Below are 14859 nucleotides of genomic sequence, written 5' to 3' on the forward strand. Positions count from 1 at the left end.
ATGCTGAGTAAGTTCACTGACTGCATTATATACAATAGCTGAGAGCCAAGAGTTATCATTTAAAGTGAGCAAATCATCTAATAGAAACATAAGCGTGTTTAATAATTTAAAAGTAAACAGTAAAAGGACCGTGTCAATTAAAATTGTGTGGTGGATAAGGAGAGGGAGAAGAGAAGACATCACCCATACTGGGGGATCTAATAGATACTGCTTAAAGAACAGAGCACTGAGGTTATTATATACAATTATAATCATAATGTTAACCCCTAAGACAAAAATACAAAACTCCCAAGAAAAAAAGACACACACAAATATAATAAGACAAAAATTGGCGCAGGAAAGAAGTAATCATAGATCACCATATGATCAGTTGTGAAGAGTGTTTACCGAGCCAAAAAAATGCAAATGTTCACTTTTGATCTAATTAAACTATATTGGGAAGATAGGAGAATGGGAAGAGAGCCCTTCTACAAGGGGGCAGGGAGGAAGAAAGAGAACTAATTCCTCATCTTCCACAAGGAGAAGTCAAGAAATAATCCCTAAAACTGAAAATTCACGAAGTGGCGATACAAGTGTGATATTTAAAGACATGGAGATGAATATCAAAATAACCAAGCAAAAGAGATGCAAGTGGCCGCCCCTGGGGGAGTGAAAAAAGGGAGAGGGGCAGAGACTGACGTTTTTCATAATAAACTTCGTAGAACATTTTGGTTCTTTCATATATAACTTTAATACAACATACGATTTTTAGAAAGGAATTTGAGCTCAACTGACCAATTCATACTTTGATTTTTCACTCTAACCCTTTCTTTAGGTCCTCCCAAACTAAAGGCTCCCTAGTCTCTCACTCTGAGAAATGAAATTCTTCATCCTGCTTTATTTTTCATTGAAAGCCACTACAACCGCTGCATTAATTTGACAGTGTTTCATAAGCCTCCTTTGAATCTCAAGCTGCCATGCATTCTATGAGGACAAAACGTTGACTAAGTGCCATTACTCAGGATGGCCTGCAGAGGAAAAGATATTAGCAAACGAGTGGATACCTATGGTGGTGATGACAGTTCCAGCAAAGAAAAAGGCACTTCCAAGGTCCCAGTGACTGCTATTGTTGGAAGAATTTCCTATTGGACTTACTCCTGCGTTGTCAGCATCCAGGGCATGCTGCGAAGAAAGTGAGAAAGCGTGAGACTCAGTTGAAAAGTTTAAAAAAAAAAAAAAGAACAAGCTCTTAAATGATTTCCCTCTCAAGAACCTGCCATGATCCCGCCCAGCTTCATTTCCTAGGCGCAGAAACACACCACTCGTCTGTCTGTGGCCATGCTGTGGTGGCGGCTCACATAGAAGAACTGGAATATACAACTATGTACTGAGGCTTTGGGGAGGAAAAAAAAAGAGAGACGAAGGTTGGCAACAGATGTTAGCTCACAGCGAATCTTTCCCAGCAGAAAAAAAAGAACCTGCCATGATCTATAGAAGAGGTTATGTGGATGAGGGTACAGTGATATACTATACACCTACTTAATAAAATTAGAAAATTAGTTTCAAGTGGGAAAAAAAACTAGGATATATAGTACGGTGCCATTTATGTAATATTTGCAGGCACAGGATTTATGCAATCCAGGCACAGGTTATTCAAAATGTATACATATTTGTTGTGCATATACACAGAAAGATGTCTACAAGGATTGTCACCCAAGTGGTCATTGCTGGAAGGCAGGATTTCTGTTGCTTTTCACTTTTCTCTTTTCTGTTTTGTTAGAATGTTTTACACTGAGCTTGTTTCAGAAGTGCAGGAGTTAAGAGATTAGGTTCCTGGTCAGACCATCATGGCTCTGCCCATTATTAACTCCAGAACCTTGGGCAAATTATTTTAATCTCTCCAAGCCCAAATTTCCTCATTTGCAAACTGGGGATATAATACCTTCCCCCATAGAATTGTTGTGAGGATTAAATGAGGTGATCCATGCAATACACTTAGCTCAATGCCCAGCACTGAGTTAGCGTTTAACAAACAATTGCCAAGTTCATGATTCTCATTTCACTCCCCACCAACACACACACACATATTGCTCCTTTTTAAAATAAACAACAATGACTCTTCATTGCCTACTGGATTTGGAATTCCATACACTTTTAAATTCCCAATAAATTGGCCACATTGATGATCCAACCTCATCTCACACTACTATAAGCCTCCGGTCCTGGCAGGACACTCCGTGAGATAGTCTCTCAAACTTCTGGACCTTTGCTTATACCCTCCTCCAAATGTACCCATCCTTCAGGGTCTAACCCAGGCTCGCTTCTTCCAGGAGGCTCAGTCCATTCATTGCAGCCCCCACAGATGCCCCTTTCCCAGAGCTCATACTTCTGCACCAAGTATATTTAATTGGCTTTTGATTACACACTCCCCTGCTGAAAATCCTTCCCTAGTCTCACTCAGTATGCACAGAAAAAGGTGGAAAATCCCTCAGCAGCCCTTCCTAAGCTGGCCCCTGCTTTCAGGCCAGGGGAGACGGTAGGAGGAGCTTTCAAACAGGTGAGCTGTGGTGAGGAAGTGACAAGTGGGGGCTTCAGAGGGAGGGGACAGACATATGAGCTACTTCTGGAACAACAAATAGAGACTCTGATCCCTGGACAAGGTTGGAATAACCCCACACGGAGATAGTAAGACGCAACTAAATATTGAAATGTGATTATATTTATCCTAAATGATGCCCATTAAGCTTTGTTAAAACAGGAAGATTGGTTGCCACAAATAAGATTACAACTGAACAAGTCAATCATCATTACATTTTGCCTTCATTAATCTGAGCTATATCCTTTCTCTAAACCAGGGATCAGCAACCTTTTTCCATAAAGGGCCAGATAGTAAATATTTTAGGCTTTGTCAACCACATACGGTTTCTGTTGCACATTTTTCTTTTCTTTTCTTTTTACAACCCTTTAAATACGCAAAAACAATTCTTAGCTCATGAGTTGAACAAATCAGGCTACGGGCTAGATTGGGTAGACCCCTAAATCATTGACTGGACAATAGAAAAAACAAATCTCTTTCATTTAAGTCTTTAGTTTATTCTTTCCTGCCTCTAAAAACATGAAATATAACACTGGGCACTGTTTCTAACATAAACCTTGGCACTCCAGAATTTAAAATCCCGCTACGTGGGATATGTACAGGCTGTCTTTGCCGATGGTTATATCAGCCTAATTGACAACAATCACTTATTCATCAGGAGCTATGCTCTGCTCTGCTTTAGAAGGAAGACAGATGGCGAGTCCTTTCTGGTGGTAAAATATCCATTTTCACTACGCCGACAGTGTCACCAGACCAAACCACAGGTCTTAACTAGTGTTTATATCCTCATTATCTATTCAGTTCTGATGGGCCCACCTGGAAATAATACCTCAGGGACAGTCACTTAGGTGGCCTCAAATCACGCCATCAATCCCTAATATTTACAACTTCTGCGAAGCTGCAAAGAGAATTTGCGTTCAATAAAGACTCACTACGCTGAGAATTGCCCATAAACATCATAAGCAGACCCAGTGCTGCATATAAAAATTCAGCTTTGCAGCAAAGACAAGCGGGGATGGTTATTTATTTCATCAAAAAATCCGAAGTAAGGGGCCGGCCCGGTGGCGCAAGCGGTTAGGTGCGCGCGCTCCGCTGCGGCGGCCCGGGGTTCGCTGGTTCGGATCCCGGGCGCGCACCGACGCACTGCTTGGCAAGCCATGCTGTGGCGGCGTCCCATATAATAGTGGAGGAAGATGGGCACAGATGTTAGCCCAGGGCCGTCTTCCTCAGCAAAAAAAGAGGAGGATTGGTGGATGTTAGGACAGGGCTGATCTCCTCACAAAAAAAAAAAAAAAAAAAAAATCCGAAGTAAGACTCCTTTTCAAGTTTAATCTTTTTGAATTATGCAACTTATAAATATTTAATGTTTACATATGTAACCCTCAAGGAAACTTTATCAGTTGAAAGGAAAGGAAACTAACATTTGTTGAGCTCCTGCATCGAGCCAGGCACCTTAGAAGTGTTATTCCGTTTTATCTTTTCCACAACTTGTGTGTTATTCAATTTTATCCTTTCTACAACTTGCAAGAAAGTAATATTATCCTGACATGAGAGATAAGGAAACAGGCTCGGGAAAGTTAAGTAACATACCCTAGGTCACACAGCCAGGAAATGGAGAAGCCAGAATACAAACCTTAACTGGTCCAAAGCCATGGTTTTGCCCTTTCCTCTGCATATGACCTCCCCTTCCCCCAACTCCATACTCACCTCCAGACAGAAATGAGGGAGAAGGACTGCCATTATCCAAGAATTTAGGGAGAAGGGACCACACAAGGGATCGTTTCTAATTAGATAACTTCCTTTAACATGTAAATGGAGGCACCAAACTTTATTTGACTGTTGGAGCTGGTGAGAGCTTAATTGCTCTGCGTTAAAAATAAAATTAAAAAACAAATAAAAATGGAGGAGGATTAACTTTATACCCTGAGAAAGAGGGAACAGAGAAAAGAGAGAGAAAGCCCAGAAAAAGGAGGAAGAGAAGAAAGGAAAAGAGAGAAAGGAGTGTTGATTGACACATGGGAGCTTCAAGGTCAGTTTCAAAAACACCAGGGACTTTCGAAGGGCAGGTCCATCCAGTATCCAGTTTTAACTTGCTTTATTCCTGTGATGTAAATTCCTCTCTTGCTCCCCCAAATCTTCAGTAAAGTGGGCTACACATGCAAATGTCTTGGGGAAATGGTTTTGTGGAAATTAATATATAAAGGTTGTTATGGGCACAGTGGGGCCAAAGCGTGATTTAGAACCAGAGGGAGAAGGAGAAAAATAAGCCCTCCAACAAGTCACCAAGCTCCTGGTAATGCTTTGGACAATCCCCAGTCCTGGGAATGAGGTTTGATTCTATCTGGATCTTATGAGTCAGAAAGACTCTGGCAAACAACCAGAATTAAAATGAATTGGCAAATTCAGGTTATATACATAGAGGGAAAACCCAGTGTAAACAAACTTTATCACTTGAATTAGCAGCATCATTTTTAACTCAATGAGAATATTTCTGATTGAGTTCATTGTTCTAACCTTATTAATTTTCTGAAGTGTTTTCTAATGATCTTAATTGTTTGAACTCAAGTAAAATATTTTTAAATTAAATGCATTTGCTTTTAAGTTTTTTTTTCTCCTCTGCATTCAGGCTACAAAAATGAAGATAAGCCAGCCCATTAGAAATGTCTGAGCACATAGATCATGAAAGAACGCAAATGAGTCGTGTACAGTTTGGCTTAAAAGATCAGTTATAGGGTAGAGGTTCAACCAACATCAGCATCATTTTAGGCCACAATCTCAGACTCAAGGAGCAGCATGTGCTCACTTACAAGTTCAACCATTATCAAGTTCAGAGAGGCTTTACGAGGACCAAAAATAAATTATACTCGAAGTGATGTGAGAGCTTCAAGCTTCAAGGAAAGGGCACTATAGATAAGAAGGCATTGCTTTAAAATTTAATTCCACCCCTTCTTGAATTTCCTTTCTAGGCTCTAAGTTGGAATTTCCAGCACCCACCCAAGTATGCAATAAACAGTTCATGAGTGAATGCTTAAATCAGTAACAAATGAATGAAAAAAGTAAAGTAATAAATTTAGGCACATGATCTTCCCAGAGGTGTGAGAGGAAAGCAATTTACTTCTTCATAAAATCAGACAAACACAAGAAAGTAACCCAATAAAAGAAATATAATGATTAATATATTTTATTATATTAATAATATAGAGCTGACTTAAGAGGGCAAGATCTAAAAGAGTAGAAGGGTGGTTACCAGTGGCTGGGGGTGGGAGAAACGGAGAGATGTTGTTCAAAGAGTACAAACTCCCAGTTAGAAGATGATATGTTCTGGGGATCTAACATACAGCATGATGATTGTAGCTAGTAAGACTGCATTATATACTCGAAAGTTGCTATGAGAGTAGATCTTAAATATTCTCACCACAAAAAAGGAAATGGTAATTATGTGACAGGATGGAGGTGTTAGCTGGTGGTAACCATATTGCAGTCTATAAATGTATCAAATCAATATGTTGTACATCTTAAATTTACACAATGTTATATGTCAATTATATCTCAATTAAACTGGAAAATAAATGAATAAAAGACTCTGTTTCTCTCTCTCTCCATCCTCCCGCTCCCCAGGCATTAGGATCACCTGAAAGATATAATGGAGAAACTGCAGCCTCTCACACACAAAGTGAGGTGAGTCTGAAGTTGATGTGAAGGAAGAGAGACGGGGGGAGGTCAAGATCCTTCAGAAGCTCCCAACCACTTTCCCCCAGTGCTGTAATCGCATAAGCCAATGCTGGGCTACATAAATCACTGTTCCAGACGGTACGAGATACCATCATGAGTGTTAGTGCTACCCTGAGATGAATGATGACCCACAGGGGACCACTAACTGTCTGTGGCTTTTCTCCTATGATCTGTGTACTCGGTGAGATAATCTGTTTCTGTTTCCTTATGTGACACCAAAAAGAGACAAAGTTGAAGCAATAATCACTCAGCTCGTCTGAGACTGGCTGAGGAATACAACCAATCGGTACCATATGCACAGACACCAATAGCTGGGTGACCGTTTTACTTATGGTGCAAACCAGGACACTTGCAGAGTGAAAAGGGGCTCCGTTCATTATCATGTTGGGATCACAGGGCAGGTGTAACCCTGTCTGCGTGGTCACTTTACTAATAGCTTTTAACACTGGGACAAAAGGAAAGGATCTCATCTGAGGGCACAAAGGTGGCTCTGTGTCCTAGTCCTGAAGGGACAGAGAGCACGGTCAGCAAAGGGATTTATGAAGCAGATGGTTAGCCAGAGGTTGAGGCCAGATGAGGGGACCGGTGTGGAAAGTGTCTTCATAAATGTATTAAAAGTGAGCACACTTTCAGCCCTGAATGGACAGAGGAAAAGCCACAAACTCTGCGAGACAGAGAAAGGCAATTGGCAGACCACATTCATCACAACTCAGAAATGCCGCTAATGATTCAAAACCCCAATAACAGGGTAGCAGCCTCTTGCTACCTCCTCACACATCTGTGGCCGAGGGGCCTCAGGTGAGAAATGGCAGCGTGATATTAATTTGTTTGCCACAGTTGCTTTTTATTTCTCCTGCTGCAGAAGTATTTCACATATAAATATTTTAGAGCAACAGAACTGAATATGCTGGGGCTGGAAGGGGGGGTAATTTTATGTCCAAGTGCAAAGCCACATCATAATATTTCAAACAGAGGGAGGGCAAAGCTAGCAAGCAGATGCTGCTAGAATTGTGAACAGGAAGATCATCGTCCCAAATGCTAGAAAGCAGCTTCTCTCCATCCTCTGCGTTCTTTCTCCCCATCTCAGACCCTCTTGGCCCAGCTCCCTGCCTCTGGGACAGCACGATGGCTCCCACCAGGCTGGGACCCCTCAAGTGTCTATGAGAGGTGGAGGGAGAAAGGAAGGGGGACGGATGTACACATGTCTTTGCCTCCCACCCAGGCAGATGGCCAATAGGACAGTCAAGCCTGTGCTGGCCTGAGTGGACTGGTCATAACAGCCGCCCCACCTCAGAGTCTCCCACAAATAAACACTCAAAAAAAACCAGGCTGGACCATTAAAGGTAAAGACAGAGGCACCTTTAGTGCCATGGTGAATATTACTATGGTGTTTATTTTCCCGCTGTCCTAAGTATCCAATTACGTGCAAATATTAGCCTTTCCTCAGGTCCCCTGAAGGCCGGGCAGCAGACTTTCATCAGAACTTTACAGCCTGAAGAATGGACAGGACGAATGGAGACTGGAGAATAAGAGAGAGAAACTCAAGATGAGCAAGGAGATGAGCAAGACCACACCTCCACAGCCTATGCTTAGGCAAGCCAGCTTTCCCTGCTACCACTATTAAATTCTTGGGGGGACGGAGGAATGTTCTAGAATTCAAATCATTAGCACCTGAATATACACTATCTAAATATTGTCATGTGGGACCAGGCCATATTTCAGGGAGCTCTTTTATCTTCCAAATTGTGCCTGACAATGAAGAATTCATTTTCTCTCTCTCTTTGACTACATGGAAGGACAAAATAAGAGACCTTTTAAACCACAAGGAAAGCATCAAGCTCACTAAGGAAGCAAGAGACGTTTATGTGCTCTGATAAGATCAATAAAATCTCAGACTAACTAACCGTCACCTTTCATCTCAGTTTGGACTCAGCCTGTATAGACAATAACAAATTTGCCAAGTGATGTTGAGAAATCACCCTCGTCCTGAGGAGAATGCTTGATGTATGCCCTGCTATCTCTGCACTTGAGATTTTACGTATCAAAGATGAGTCTGTCCAGTTTCTGGGGGGAAAAAATTTACCAGGCTACAAAAGCAGCTACCGGAATTCTGATTCATTGCAGTGTGAGCTAAATCAAAGATTACTTTTCCTTCCATTGACACTGCATTGGAGAAAGCCTGAAATTTTATAGATGATTAATAACATCATGAACAAGAGAGGCTTCTGCTATCTTGTCTTCATTGTAGCTATTTACTTAGACTCTTCCTTGCTCTTGAGTGCTCAATATTAATCTCAAATTAATATTTCATTTCCAGTGTTCCCTAATAGAATATGTCAGCACCTACTACCGGCACCTTTCTCTGATGAGCACAGTTTGATGAGGGGGCAAGCAAGGAAGTGGAGACAATCCCAGAGACTTCAAAGAAAGCTCTAGAATACTTATAAAAATAATCACAGCGGAGCCGTTCCCATGGCGTAGTGGTTAAGTCCAGCATGCTCCGCTTCGGCGGCCAAGGTTCGCAGGTTCAGATTCCGGGTGCAGACCTACACCACTCATCAAGCGCATGCTGTGGCAGTGACCCACATACAAAACAGAGGAAGACCGGCACAGATGTTAGCTCAGGGCTAATCTTCCTCAAGCAAAAAAGGAGGAAGATTGGCAACAGCTGTAAGCTCAGAGCGACACTTCCTCACCAAAAAAATCTCGTTAAATGAGATTTTCACTTCACTTTAAATGAGAAGCAAACACACGCACATTTGTACATAAATGTGGACACAGTAGTATCCATTTCTGGGTTTTTCTGTTATTTTTATGGGAGTTTTTTTTGGAACATTGAGTTCTCATTTGCAAATTCGTTTTTCCAGTGGCATGCTAGTTTCCATTAGCTCTTTAATTTCTGGCTTAAAAGCTTTAGATCTTCTTCACTAAACAGCGATGGAATCAACAACCCCAGGGATAAAGACAATAATAATAATGAAGCGGAGGCCCGTAGAGACAGGCCGGGGGCTGCAGGCCCGATCTTGCACGCATTGAACAATCTTCTGCATGACCGCTTTGCTGGAGAAAGGGCAGTGCCTCTGACTTCAGGGCAACAGCCAAGGGGAGTTGCTTCAACTCGTCAGAGCTGTGTCCTTTGTCACAAAGAGCCCAAACTTGCACTCACCAGAAGCCACCTGCTGCCTGGGCTGCAGCCTAAACCTGCACAAAAGGCTACCTGGAAGAAGGGACAGCCCGGGGCAGGGAAGGAGAAGGCTTATCTGGCTCTGCACTCCAACTACAGCAAGGATTTCCACAGGCTGCTGAATAGATGTCTCAGGTGCCATACTTTCCTTAAAATCATTACCCTCCTAAATATGTAAAGCTTTGGGGGCGACAGACACCAAGGGAATCTGCTCATGCATGAAGACAGAAAGATGACTTGAGAGAAGTACTCTTGACTACCAGACCAAAAAGAAAGGACTTCTATTGCACAGAAAAAAAATCATTTTCTGCATTGCTTCTGTGAAGGTTCTAAATGAAGGGCTCTTGGTCTCCAAGATTCCAGATATAAAAAGCACCATTCATTCATTCCTCGAAGCTTAAGCATCTTCTATGGGCCAGCTACTGTGCCAGGCATTAGGGATGGATCAACAAAAGACACAGACTCGGGGCCACCCCGGTGACGTAGTTGCTAAGTTCGTGTGCTCCGCTTCAGCGGCCCGGGGTTCACAGGTTCAGATCCCAGGCACGGACCTACACACTGCTCATCAAGTCATGCTGTGGAGGCATCCCATATACAAAATAGAGGAAGACTGGCACAGATGTTAGCTCAGGGACAATCTTCCTCAAGCAAAAAGAGGAAGATTTGCAACAGATGTTACCTCAGAGACAATCTTCCTCACCAAAAAAAAAAAACACGCAAACTCAACCTCAAAAAGCTCACAGTCATGGGATGGAGACAGATGTGAAAAATGATGATCCCTCAATAGAGTCTAATAAGTACAGAGTCACATGCGAGTGCTTGATGCTATGGGGCCAGCCAGGGCACCATCCACCATGGAGAGTCTAGGAAGGCTTCCCCCAGCACTTGAGTTTTGGCATCTCTGAGGATAAATCAGAAATTCAGAGCAAAACACCTCGCAGAGTGCCATAGTTGGACTCCATAAATGTCTCATTGTTGAATGAATGACTTAAAATTAGCTCCTAACTACCATTGCTACCCTGGGTTTATATTAGGGACCAAAAAGGCCATGTACTGATTGATCAGATCATGTCACCCTGCTGCTTGAAAGATAGCCATAGCTTCACGGAGCTCTTGGGATAAAATCCAACATCAGGCCTGCACGGTTTGGCCCCCACCTATCTCCGGTGTAAATGCCTACCAAGTTCCCCTTGCTAACTGACCTCCAGCCACATATGCCCCCCTCTCCCAAGTCCTCAGACCTCCTGGCTTCCTTCTACCGTGGGGCGTGGGCACTCAGCTCCTTCTGCCTAGAATCTCCATCCTACTAAGTCATTCTCCTGCTCACATGCCCCGGGGCTCTATCTCCCTCTCCTCTGCAGCATTCATCCTGGTTTTATTTACACTTATTTGTGTGATTATATGCACAAGATTTGCCTCTCCCACTATCTATCAGTAGGGTGACCATATAATTTATCTTTCAAACCAGGACACTTTTGAGAAAGGGGCACTATTAACAATTACTCCAGAACCACAAAAACTGGGATGTTTGGCGATTCACCTATAACCTCCAAGAGGTGAGGGACCATATCTGTCTTTTATTCACCATTTTGTCCTCAGTACTTAGCACACAGAGTCTAGCACACAGTAGGCAATCAATAAATTTGTTGAATTAATGAATGAATGAGTGAGTGAGTAAGCGAGTGAGTGAGTGATTTGGGGCTTGGCAGAAGAAAAGAATGGTAAATGTCACAGCCTTGGGAAATGTTCATGGGTCTTGCAAATCAACCAGCATCTCCTGCTTCTGAAGAGAACGGTTTGGCAGCTCATCATCTCCGACCCTCCCCTTATCTGCAGGAGAGCAGCTTTGGTCACCATGACAACATCAAAGGTCCATGCCCAGGACCACAACGTTGTACCCAGTCTTCTCATGCAGCTGCCCATATCTTAAATTAACCCCTCCTCCACCAAAGCCTGGTGGAGTCAGGCCCAGAGAGCACAGCCAGTGGAATGAGTCAGTACGCCAGATGCCACAGTCCAGAGCCTGGCCTTGGCACAGATGCTCTCTGTATGTTGGGAAGGTTACAAATCCAGGGGAGAAAGGAGGAGGGGGCTCTGTGTCAGAAGGCAAGCACTGACTCTCACGAAGGAGCTTTCCCATCAGGTCGTTTGAGTGGATTTTGCCTTAGTCAGGAGGAATCTGTCTTGATACAATTACGCCCTCTCTGGCCCCATCATGTCAAGCCAAGGACAGAGCCTGATTAAGAGAGAGGGGCTTCGGGGTCAGAGAGATCCAGACTCTAGTCCCATTTTTGCCACTAGCTAGCTGCGGGAACTTGACTGAGGTCCCTAGCCTCTGTAAACTGGGGCAGTAGCAGTGGCTACCTCTCTACCTCTTGGGATAATGGGAAGTGAAAAGTGAAGCTCAGGAATATATGTAAACTGCCTACCCTTGAGCCCGCACCAAGTCAGTGCTTAATAAATGGTGTCAAATAATATTCTTCAAACACAGCTAGAGGCTCGAGTACTGAGCAAAGTATCTAAGACTCTAATCATTTATTAGCAAAGGATAAAAATCCCTAAGAGATCATAAAACCAGGGGCAAAGGCCCTATTCACCAACATAGAAAGTCATGGAACCAGTCAAGGAGGGGGACACATAGTAGGATGAGAAGGGATCCCCTACCCCCCATGCCAAAGGCTTATACTTTCAGGAAATTCCAGACCTAGCACATGCCAGGCAGACGAAAGCTTCAGAATTTCTTCCAAGAAGCTACTATGAGTAGAAGGTGCCCATTTTGAGGTCAAGAGGGTTCTGAGAAGTTAAGTAACTCATGGAGGAGAGGCTGAAGTATGCCAGGGAAAACAGTCAGCCCTCTAGACAGCGAGGTGACCTGCTCTCTCTGGGGGGATACACCAAGCTACCTCCCAGCGACGCTCTCCAGTGAGAGCGGACTCCTTGCTGCTTGAGCTTCAACTAGGCGCTTAGAATGGAGAATCCCACGTCCTCTCTGGTGGGCGCCTCACTCCACACTAAACCTATTCCCACAAAACACCCTTCCCTTCAACGTGGCTATTCCCCAGAGCACCCCCAGTCATGTGACCACACGAGCTACACTGAAGTCATTCCAAGTCTTAAAACATCTAAGAATTCACTGCCTGACAAAGGCTGTACAGATCATCATCCACACAGGCTGAGCAGCCGTCCCTTCCCCTGTCAGTCAGTGAGGCAGCCTCGTGATTTTATTCTCTGAAGATTACAAAGAGGAATGTTTTACTGCTTTCTCCAAGACCAGTCACCAGAGATGTTTCTAAGACAATGGTATTGGGGACAGGGAAGTAAGCAATTGTGGCATGTGAGAGCATCACTGATAGAGAAGTTCTTGGGATGGAGTGACTATCCAATCAAGTTCATGGAAACTGTGACTTCAAAAACATATTCAGTTTACTTTATTCCACTGCCAAAGAAATGCAAGTACTCCAGGTATGCTTTCCATTGTCTGTTCAATTCCATCCCCTGCACTTTACTTTGGAAAAGAAAGATGGAACAGGAGAAAGGAAATAACGTTTCCTGAATGACCGCTATACACGCGACACTCTGCTAGGCACTTTATGTGGGTTATCTCATTCACTCCTCCCAATGTCCCGGATGAGAGGGACTGTCCCATCCCCTTAATAGGGGGAGGAGCCTTAGGTTCAGTGGTGGGAGGTACCAAGTCTACTGGTCCCTAATGCCCATGCTCCTTCCCCCCCTTGATACCGCCTTCTTTGAAAACACAATAGTCCACATTTGGGGTACAACAGTACCGTGTCAGACAGCCCAAATCCAGAAAGACAGTCAAAATCCCTAGTGATTTTTCCTTCTCTCTCCAGTCTTTGCCTTGGAGTAAAAGCTTTCAGAAAAGTCCCAGACACAGTATAGGGGATAGTCACTATCTACACCAGTGAGCAGAAAAGCACAATGGTTAGACATATGGTCTCTGGAGTCAGGCATCCCAAGGCTCAAATCCCAGTTTAACCACTTACTGGCTGTTACTTAATTTGGGCAAGTTACTTAGCTTCTTAGAATTTATTTGCTCACCCATACAATGGAATGATGACGTCAGAACCTCCCTGTAGGCTCGTTGTAAGAGTGAAATGAGCTCAAGGACTGATGCCCGGAGAACGGTGCCTAGAGGAAAGTAAATAACCAATACGTGGGAGCTATTTTTTATCATTACAGCAGCTCTGCGGGAAATCTCCCTATTACTGCCATCTGCAGACTCCCTCAGTCGTCTCAGGGGTAAGATTCTAGAGATGGATGGAGCTTATGTGTCCTCTATGGGCTGAACTGCCGAGGCCCAGCTCGGGTTAAGTGGCTTGCCCCGGGGCGCCAAACTGGAAGACCCACGCGCCTCGTGGGGGCGGGGAGGGTTTAAATAGCAACCAGGCACAGAGGATACAGGCTCCTTCACTCAGTCATATCTTGGAATCAGTGGTCATCCCATTGTGTCTCAAATCACACAGAGGAACGATCAGGGGAAACAGGTCGGTGCAGCCCGCCCCGTGTGTATTTAATAGATTTGAGGCTGAGAGTCCCCACCAAAGCTCAGGATAAAGACGATTATCTAGGTGGCTGGGGTGAGCCCTCTAAATGGAATAGAAAATTGCTACTGCTGCTTCCCTGGGCTCAAGCCACAAAGATACAGCAGGATGGGGTAAGCAGCCCAACCCAGCACTCCGGGGAGCAATTTCTGTGAAGGGGACTTTATACTTTAACAGGAGAAGCAAACTGAAAAAATTTGTCAATTAGAAAATTTAGGATTTGAAGCCCAAAAGGGCATTTCAGGAACTTTCTTCTCTTTTCCCTTAGTAGAACCCCAGGATGCACATACGTTAGAGGCTTTCTGGTTCTCTTTTTTTCTGCCTTCCCTAAAAAATTAATAGTAGCAATCACAATAGCTAAAAGTAAGTGAGCTTTTTTGTTTAATCCTCAGGTCACCCTCACAGGTAGACACTCTTATCACAATCTCCATCTTGCGGGGGGAAGCTGAGACCCGGGGTGACCTCTGCTTGCTCATGTCACACAGCCCGGAAGCAGGCGAGAAATTTATCACGGGAAGGTTGACTCCAGAGTCTGGTTGTTTATCTCCAGGTGACGCTGCCTACGTGGCCTCTGCTTGAACGGGCAGGGAAGTGGAGCACAGAGCAGGCACTCTAGAAATCTTGGCTGAATGGGGAATGAGCCATTTTCAAGTTTTCTTTGTCGGCCTCTCTTAAATGTGGCTCCTTCTCGGTGTCTAAGCATCTCTCACGTAGGATGTTGCAGTATTCTTCACGTTGGTCTTCCTTCCTCCAACTTCTCCTTCCTCCAACCCAACTTCCCCACTGCTAAAAGAGTTATTTTTCCA

The 14859-nt window shown here is 43.9% G+C and overlaps 1 protein-coding gene across 1 annotated transcript in view; it reads right to left on the reverse strand.

Annotated features, from left to right (window-relative positions):
• Positions 1-14859, reverse strand: part of KCNK10 (potassium two pore domain channel subfamily K member 10) — a 123040-nt gene that overhangs the window by 46178 nt on the left and 62003 nt on the right. The window contains exon 3 of the mRNA XM_058567491.1: positions 1044-1161. Coding sequence (XP_058423474.1) covers positions 1044-1161 — 118 coding nt within the window. The remainder of the gene's footprint in view (positions 1-1043; positions 1162-14859) is intronic.

The sequence above is a fragment of the Diceros bicornis genome, chromosome 24 (genome assembly GCF_020826845.1).
Source record: "Diceros bicornis minor isolate mBicDic1 chromosome 24, mDicBic1.mat.cur, whole genome shotgun sequence".
Lineage (NCBI taxonomy): Eukaryota > Metazoa > Chordata > Mammalia > Perissodactyla > Rhinocerotidae > Diceros > Diceros bicornis.